General features: G+C 53.2%; 2 protein-coding genes across 2 annotated transcripts in view; one reads left to right on the forward strand and one right to left on the reverse strand.

The window, feature by feature from the left end:
* The window catches only part of LOC123369064 (60S ribosomal protein L10a-like), a 35984-nt gene extending 30308 nt beyond the window's left edge, over nt 1-5676 (forward strand). The window contains exon 6 of the mRNA XM_045014431.1: nt 5634-5676. Coding sequence (XP_044870366.1) covers nt 5634-5661 — 28 coding nt within the window. The 3' untranslated portion in view covers nt 5662-5676. The remainder of the gene's footprint in view (nt 1-5633) is intronic.
* Nucleotides 5677-6648: 972 nt separating this feature from the next.
* LOC123369065 (maestro heat-like repeat-containing protein family member 7) overlaps nt 6649-8907 on the reverse strand; it is a 45573-nt gene continuing 43314 nt past the window's right edge. The window contains exon 4 of the mRNA XM_045014432.1: nt 6649-6890. Within this exon, the coding sequence (XP_044870367.1) occupies nt 6649-6890 (242 nt within the window). The remainder of the gene's footprint in view (nt 6891-8907) is intronic.

An 8907-nucleotide genomic window follows, 5' to 3' on the forward strand; every position in this document is an offset into this window, starting at 1 on the left:
GATAGCAGTGTAGATGCCCCTGCTCTGAAACCCAGCAAGAGATGAGGGCTCTCAAAGCCCAGGCTGCAGCCCATGTGGAAACATCTATAAGCTGTATTTTAGCCCTGTAGCCCGAATCAGTTGACCTGAGCACTGAGGTTCTCTAACCACCCTTTTTTTTTAAATTTGCAGTGTGCAGATGAATCTGACAGCCAGGCCTAGACATCAAACTTTGGCTGGCAGAGTAACATTGGCCAGCGGTGTGATGTTTTGATGGCATTTTTACATAGACCATAGCCCTAGTCTAGACACCATTGTAACAGCATAAAAGGGCTTTCCCCAGTACAGCAGAACCTTAGAGTTACGAACACCAGAGTTACGAACTGACCAGTCAACCACACAGCTCACTGGGAACCGGGAGTACACGCTCAGGCAGCAGCAGAGATAAAAAGGGGGGAGGTGGGGAGGAAGGGGAATATAGTACAGTCCTAGGTTACCAGTGTGTTAAATGTAAACTACTAAAAAAAACAAGGGAAAGCAGCATTTTGCTTTTGCACGGTGACATTTCAAAGCTGTATTACATCAATGTTCAGTTGTGAACTTTTGAAGGAACTGCCAGAACGTTTTGTACAGAGTTGTGAAGGTTTCAGAGTCACGAACCACCTCCACTCCCCAGGTGCTGGTAACTCTGAAGTTCTACGGGATAGCTTAATTCCTCTGGGGAAGTGGGGCGAGCTATAGGGACCAAAGCCCTCTTCTGCTGGTACAAACTACAGCTAGGCTATGCCCCTAACCCCTTCACCCCGCTTCCTGTGCCCACGTCGGGAAACTGACCTGGATGCACAGAGCAGCTGGCCTTGCTGCTCCTTCCCCACCCCCACCGTTCCTCCATGCCCCCCTAGGGACTGTGAGGGGGGAGCTGGGAGCAACACCAGCTTAACTCTCCCTGCATCCAGGTCACTTTCCCCACCTGGGCTGTGTAAGGGGAGGGCAGGAGAGCAGCAGCTCCTGATGCTTCCCAGCCAGGGGCAGCTCCAGGCCCCAGCATGCCAAGCGCGTGCTTGGGGCGGCATGCCGCGGGGGGCGCTCTGCCAGTTGCCGGGAGGGCGGCAGGTGGCTCCGGTGGACCTCCCGCAGGCACCGGCAGAGCACCCGCCGCGGCATGCCGCCGTGCTTGCGGCGGTGAAATGTCTAGAGCTGCCCCTGCTCCCAGCACAGCCCAGGTGGGGAAAGTGACCTGGATGCCCGGAGCACTTGGTGTCACTCCTCGCTCCCCCCATCACAGTCCACTACAGGGGCCTAGAGGAACATTAAGGGAGGGAGGGTGTGAGCAGTATCTGTGCATCACCCCCGCCCCATGTTCCTCTGCCAGGAGGAAGCAGGGAGAAATCTGCCCCCACCCCCATGCAGCGCTCCCCTGCCAGCCGGGAGCAGTTTCTGACTCTACACCGTTGCCCCCTGGACAGTTGCCCCAGTGGCCCACCCCTAAGGCTGGCCCTGCTGGGGTAGGGTGACCAGGTGTCCTGATTTTATAGGGACAGTCCTGCTATCTGGGGCTTTGTCTTGTATAGGCACCAATTACCCCCCCACCGCCTGTCCCGATTTTTCACACTTGCTATCTGGTCACCCTATGCTGGGGGCACACTTCACTCCAGGCTAGCAGCAGGGCTCAGAGGGCTTCAGGCCCTGCTCCTCGCCTGCACTGCGTGGGGCAAAGCAGCCTTCAGGCTCCCAACCCCTTTCTGAGGCTTGGCACTTTCAGGCCCCGCTTGGGGAGGGGCAGGGAATTCCTACCAGGCGGGGACCGCCCCCAGGCTGTATGGGGCAGCGGGGGAGGGGGGTGAGGCACGCTGCAAGGTGAAGCAGCTCGCCCTGCCATTCCCATTCCGGCCCCCACGAGCGGAAACAAAAGCCCGGGCCTGGGAGCTTGCTGCCAAAGCTGGCCCGCCGCCAAGGTGATTTCCCATAAACCACATGCTCCGGAGCGGCAGTATAAGGGGCGAGCCCAGGAGAAGGGAGGCAGGAGACAGCCACCTCCTTCTCTCGGCGCTGCGCGAAGTGCAACTTCCTCCCAGCTCCCCGGGGCAGCCGCGATGACTGCAGCGCCCAGCGCCGCGCTCCCCGAGCCCCGTGCCGAGGAGGTGGAAGCCCCGCGGGCGGCGGTCCCCATGCCCCGGCTCGGCCCCAAGGTAGGGGCGCTGTGCGCGCAACGCAAGGGACCCGCTGCCCGGCTCCGCGGCAAGCCGTCCGCGCTGGGAGATCCGCGCTGCAGCTGGCGGCAGCACGTGTTGCTTTTCTGCGCTCCCTGCTCTGCCTTCGCTGCTGCTTCTTCCCCCACCGGCCCTGGGGCTGGCTCGCCGCGCTCTCTGCGCGCCCCTCCGCCGGCCCGGCTGCGCTCCCGTCATTCGGCCGCGCTTTGCTGACAGCCCCGGCGCAGCTACGCAGCCTGCAAAAAGCCTGGGATGCACCAAGGGCGTTAGGCGCCTCGCTCCAGTCCGCCAAGGTATTGAAGCGCCTACGTCCTTTTGTGACGCCCGCCTCATCGTGTGCTGCTGTTATGAGCGATTCTGGTCATTTGGTCCCGTTTTGGTTTTGTAAGGACGGTCCTGGCTGGCTGAGTGCAATCCTGCAGGAGCAAACTCAGAGCAGCTCTCTCTGCCTTCGCCCGACACTCCTTCTTTTTGCCCTTTTCTTGCTCCTTCGCTCTGCTGGGCTTTGCCTTTGGATGGAGACAACAGGTCCTCTCCCGTGCGTGCTCTCCCTGTTGCACTGTGTGCTGGCAGGGCAGGGGCTAGAAGCGAGGTTGGGACAAATTTTCCTCTGTGCCTTGTTTTGTAAAATGCACCGGGCACTAAGCCAAGACAGAGCTCTTCATACCAGGGAGCGGGAGCGGGTGCACGCAGGGGCATGCCCAGAGCCAGGAAGACTGTGCAGCGCTCCTTGTCACCTGCTTGGGAAGCTTGTCACGGCCTGGGCCTCACAAGGAGCTTGGGGATGGTTTGGAGAGAACGCGTCCCAGAGGACTGTGTTTGACCCCTTTGAGTGGGCTGCTTGCCTGGGATCCCCTCAGCCTGTTGGAATATAGCACTAAAGACCAAGTCCATCTATCTAGCTAACTAACCATCCTTGGATACTGTCCTAGGATACTGATTCATCAAACGATCTAGCTAGCTAGCTAGATCAGAATACTAAGATCTAGGAGGATTGATAGGTAGCTAACTAGAACAGTATACTAAATGTCCATCTGTCTGTTTATCTATGCTCTTAGGTCTTCGTATTCTGATCAATCTAGACTGGTATATTAAAATCTAGGAGGATCAATAAGTAGTTAGCTAGCTAGATAAGTATTTTAAGATCTAGTCAGACAGTTAGCAAGATAGGATTCCGATCGGTCAATTGATCTAAGAAAAGAGTTAGCTAGATAGATAGATCAATTGACCGATCGGAATCCTATCTAGCTAACTCTTTTCTTAGATCTTAATGTATTTAGCTAGCTAGCAATCCATCCTCCTAGATCTTAGTATATTGATCTAGCTAGTTAGCTAGCTAGATTAATTAATCGGTATTCTAAGATCTAGGAGGATAGTTAGCTAGACAAATATATCTTAGTATTCTCATCTGTCTACCTAGATCTTAGATCAATCAGTATACTATGATCTGTCTCTCTATCTATCCCCATACACCACATCAACCTATCCCCATAACCACATCTCTCTCTCATTATTATTATACAGTACATAGATTGGATGGCTATTTTCCACTTCTCTCATTTACCCATCCAATTGTATCCCATTGGTTTCAAGGGAGTCACACTAGGGTTGCCCTGTGTTTTCTCTGTAGCCCTTGGAAGTTGGAGTGCCCTGGCTGAGGAATCCTCTGCCATGTCCTTCAAGAGCACGGCCAGGATCACTCCTGACAGCATGTGGATCACAGTGCAGGAGGTCCCATGCCCTGCTTGGAGAAGGCATTGCTGTACCGTTCTGGGCCTGTTCCTAAGCCCACTGGAGTTAATGGAAGGGTCCATGGATCCAGCTCCCTGAAAACATTGGAGTTCCAGGGCGGGAGGTTACAGCTAATGCCATAGGACCATAAGAACGGCCCTCTAGCCCAGGATCCTGTGTCAAACTGTGACACACACCAGCTGCTTCAGAGGAACGTGCAAGGAACCCTCCACTCCTGGGTTAACCTTCCCCTGGGAATGACCCCAGTCAGTTCGAGGGTGGTTGTGCCATGTAGCAGGCAGGTTTATAGCCCTTCCCAGCCTCTTGGTTATTTCTTTAGCATTTGCCTTTGTGGGTCTGGGTGTTCTCGTTATCCACATAAATGTCCAATTCCTTTTGGAATCCTGCTAAGATTCTGGCCTCTCTGCTACATTGTGGCAATGAGTTCCACAGGCTAACTGCATTGTGTGTAAAAGAGTTCATGGCGTTAACGCCTAGCCTCAGCTTACACGGAGAGACATGACTCAGTGATGGGGCAATGAGAAAGGAGGTGCAAAGAGAAGCTCAAGGCTGGGGCAGAGTGGCAGTGAGGGGTCCTGGAAAGGGAGGACACATTTGCAGCTGGCTCTGAGATGGATGGATTTGAGGAGGTCAATGAATTAAGATTCTTCTCAGGAGAGGAGAAAGGGAAGGGAGAGACTGCAGGGACGAGTGAGAGCTGGAGGGGCGGTGGGAAAGAGAGCTGGAGGAGATGAGAAAAGGGGGTGCAGAAGAGGGGTTGGAGGAGGGAGGAAGAAGGGGTGCAATCGTTGGGAGGTGGAGCATGAGAGGGGGGTGAGAAAAGGAGCCTGAGGATGCAAAGAGCAATGGAGAGAGTGGGAAGTGATGGATAAGTGATGGGGCGGTGGAGACAGGACAAGATAGCGACTGGTGGAGGCACCAGGTGGCAGCAGCCGCGGTTTCCTGCTCTGCACGGAGGGGTTGTACACACTTGCGTCTGTCAGCAGCCTGGCTCTGAGAGAGCAGCTCAGCTGGTCCCCGGGAGAGCAGGGCTGGGGAATTCCCAGCAGGGGCGGCTCAGCTGACCTGCTCCTCTAATAACAGCAGAGCTGGAGGGGGAGAGAGCGGGGAGGGGAGAAGTGTTCACAGACTGAACGCTTGGGTGCCCACTAAAAAGGATTCATGGCCCGAGCTACTGGCACAGCAACTCAGGCAGATCAGTACAGCTTTTACCCTTCCAGTGGAGTGCCACACAATGCCCGCCTACCATGCCATGCCCGCAGCGCCCATGTCTCTTAGCCATCTCTGCATTGCTAATGGTGCTAACTCCAGAGGGAGAGAAAGATTTGTATGGCAGAGAGACAGACAAACCAGGCAGTTCCTTGGGACGTGCCATAGATCGGGAATCCATAGGGCTCTCCATGGGGGCTGGCAGCATCGTTCTACGTCCACTGACTGGCACAAAGAGATCCACAGCAAAGGCTTCAGAGTAGCAGTTGTGTTAGTCTGTATCTGCAAAAAGAACAGGAGTACTTGTGGCACCTTAGAGACTAACAAATTTATTTGAGCATAAGCTTTCGAAGGCAAGGGGATAGCCACAGGAAACAGCGCTGGGATACTGCCCTGGAGCCTGCTAGCCATAGGGGCAGCAGGGAGCCCAGGGACATGGATTCTCTGATGGCAGATGTTCCTGACAACTTCTCCCTTCCTCAGGCATGGCCAGTCTCCTGCACCCTGCTGACTTTCTTCCTCCTCGCCGCCTGCAGCATCTGTGAAACGGAGCAGAAAGGCTACTGTGAGAATATCATCACCAAAAGGCACCGGGATAAGCTGCAGGAGCTGGTAAGTATCATGCCCAGCCAGCATGGCTGGTGGGATGGGATCTAGAACATTAGAGGGTGAGGCTGGGGCCTGGTCCTAGCCAGGTGTCCATGCGATGCGAGTGCTTGGTGTCCTTCAGGTCCACACTCGACAAGACCAATGCCTCTGCCAGGTGAGAATGGTACCTGCTGAGTTTGATGCCTGAGCCAGGTAGTCATGCCATGGACTCTAGAGTGACTCTAGTGGGCCAGATTAGCTGGGGCAGCAGATCCGACTAGCCCCTGCCCCAGGTGAGATCAGTGTTTGTGCCCCACATGAATGAGACCGATGATAGGCCATCCAGAAGCAAAGCACCCACACGGAGCAAAAAATCCAGGGGAGAGACCTATCAGAACAAAGGGGGAGGTGGGTAGTGGTGATAGCTGCGGGAAGCAGAGTCTCCTGGACGGCCTCTCTGCTCACCGGCATAGATTGGGATTTGCTGTTGATGAGCATTAGCTCCAGTGTAGAGGATGGGCTGGATCACTGGGATGGGGATGTGAGCCTGCAGTCACTGGCAGGGAAGGAGTGAGGATGGAAGAGAAAGGGAAGGCGAATGTGGGAGAGATTGCAGAAGTAAGGAAAGAGAAGGATAGACAGGAGACAGATGTAGATATCTACCCATTTGTCATCAGCTGGAGGATAGAGAAAACGTTGGAGTGGGGTAGGAATGCCTTTCTACCCGCATAAAACCCTACTGACACAGTTTGCAGGGTTATGGGTTGTGTGTAGGTGCATTCCAAGCTGTGCTGATTGCAGGCTGGTCCTTTAAGTCTGGGATCTCCTGTAGCTCCAGCCCCACATTCCTCTCTTCTGCATTGGAAGGGAGAGGGAGACTTTCTAGCCCTTCCTTGAAATGAACCCTGGCTCAGTCCGGATTGCGAACCTTGTGAGCATTTAGGAGGAGGATGGAGCGCTTGAGATCTGCAGCTCCCGAAGGGTTAACCTTGGGAATCTGGCAGTCCCCCAGCAGGATTAGTTGCAAGGGGACTGACCCGGGAACCTTCCTGGTCTTCCAGTACTGGGAGGAATTCCCCAGCCTTGTTTCTTGCACAGCTGCTGCACAGGTTAACGGCTGAATACTGGTGGATGCTGCCAGGGCATCAGTGGCTGAAGGCAAGTACAAAAAGGGCACACAGGGCCAGTCAGGATTTGGCAGGCACAGTTTTTTCTCCTCGGATCACAAATAAGTTGTGAGTAGATCCAGCTGATTCGGGGTCAGAAATCAAAGGAAATTCCTGCGATGGCTCCAGCTCCCCCTCCTGATTCTCCCTGGCTACTGCAGCGCCAGCACTGCAGCCCTTGGGGTGACTGGCTGGTGCGCTGAGCCCCTCTGACACTGCTTCTGAGCCCAGATAGCCACCCCTAACCCGAGGCTGGGATCACGGCCCATGGTGCCCAGGGACGTGGTATCCCCAGGGTGCTCTGGGTTGAGGCCCCACAGCCCAAGGTCACCACTGTAACAAGCTGCACCCTTTGGGGAGTCACCTGATGTGCTGGAAAATGACTGAGTTCCCCCATTTTCTGCCAACCTAGGCTCCCTATTACCTGATCTTCCTGGGTCAGGCTCACAAATCTCTCCCAGACAAGCACACAGGCAGGGCCACACCCAGCTGCACAGACAGAGACCAGCTTTAGGGCTTATTACAGCACCCAGATGCCTTCTCCCTTTAAGGCGTGCAGACCCAAAGGTTTTATGAAAGTCGCCCTCCCCTCCATGTGGAGAGAGATGTGCACAGCTCCCTGCCCCTACCCAGATATATTAATTGCACAAACTGGCTTATAGCATAAACAAGAAAAGTGTCTTATCTAAGAGAAGGTAGATTTTAAGTGGTTATAAGTGGTAACAAGCAGTTACATGCATATCTTATTTTCTTACTAACTATTACCTATCTTCTGTTAATGTTTCGCCATTAGCACCATTGTTTATGCCTAATGTTTCTTTTCCTGGCACCTGTATTTCAACATTTCTTATTTCTGCTTAAAGGTACATACAACGTTTCTTTAATCCATTCTTATTTTTACAATATAATTCATTCTACTTTCACAATCCCTCCTTTTGGTCAAGCTCACGCCATGACCAACGTTTTACTGGGTTCCACATATTAACCATTCTTTATCTGTTTGTTCATCAGCAATATTCAAAATCATCATATTAGCACTCTGTTTGGGGGCAGTCACCTGGGTGGCATGCCATATACGATTTTGGGTACAACAGGAGACTAACTGAAAACATACAAAAATTATTAGGATTCCAAACAAGATAGTCAGGGCTCCCTGAAGCAACCAGTTTCCTATACCAGAGATTTTGAACAGGTTACTTAACCATTTCCATAAAGAACTTGGCTCTTCATGGGGAAGATATGCGATTTGTTTTAAGTGGCTAGCGTGATCAATTACCTCATTGGTATCGTCAGGTATAAACACACAACATTGTTTTCCAATGAGAGCACGGGTCCCTCCTTTGGCCACCAACACTATGTACAATGCCTGACGGTTTTGGAGGGCCACCTGTCGGATCGCCCCTGTTTCTTTGGCCAGGGCTCTTAAACTTTCTCCAGTTTTACTTGCCATTATTTTAACTACTGCTTGTAACCTCAGGAGCCTTTTTGCCTGGTGTATTACTCCCCCAAGTGGGATAAAGGAACTGCCAATAGTCTCTTCCCAGGTGTAATTGCTGTTCCATATTGTGTTAAACGGACGAGGTCCTCCAGCGAGGTCTGGGGAATTGAGTAGGATAGCCAGGGCAGGAACACCAGACTGAGAGTGGACTGGGATGTGGCTGCAGACCCAGCATTTAGAAATATTAAGGGTGTGAGCTATCCACACTTGCTGCTGGATAAAAGAATTGTCTTTGTGGATTCCCCAGACCTTAAGACACCAGCAGCTGAGGAACAGGCGCCACCAAAGGCGCATGTTGGAGGCAGGGCCCTTCTGGTTCTGATAACCTCAACTGAGGGAACCGCAGTCACGGTTTTACGTCCACCAGGCAGCAGGCGCTAGGCTCACTACTGCTTCTTCTTGGGCCTTGCTTTAGGTCGTCGTCTGCTTCTGGCAACCCTTACGAGAGCGTAGATTGTAAGGTATTGCAGGCTGTTCCTCTACATCTTCTTCTGGAGTCAAAATT

This window comes from Mauremys mutica, chromosome 4, assembly GCF_020497125.1.
Source record: "Mauremys mutica isolate MM-2020 ecotype Southern chromosome 4, ASM2049712v1, whole genome shotgun sequence".
Lineage (NCBI taxonomy): Eukaryota > Metazoa > Chordata > Testudines > Geoemydidae > Mauremys > Mauremys mutica.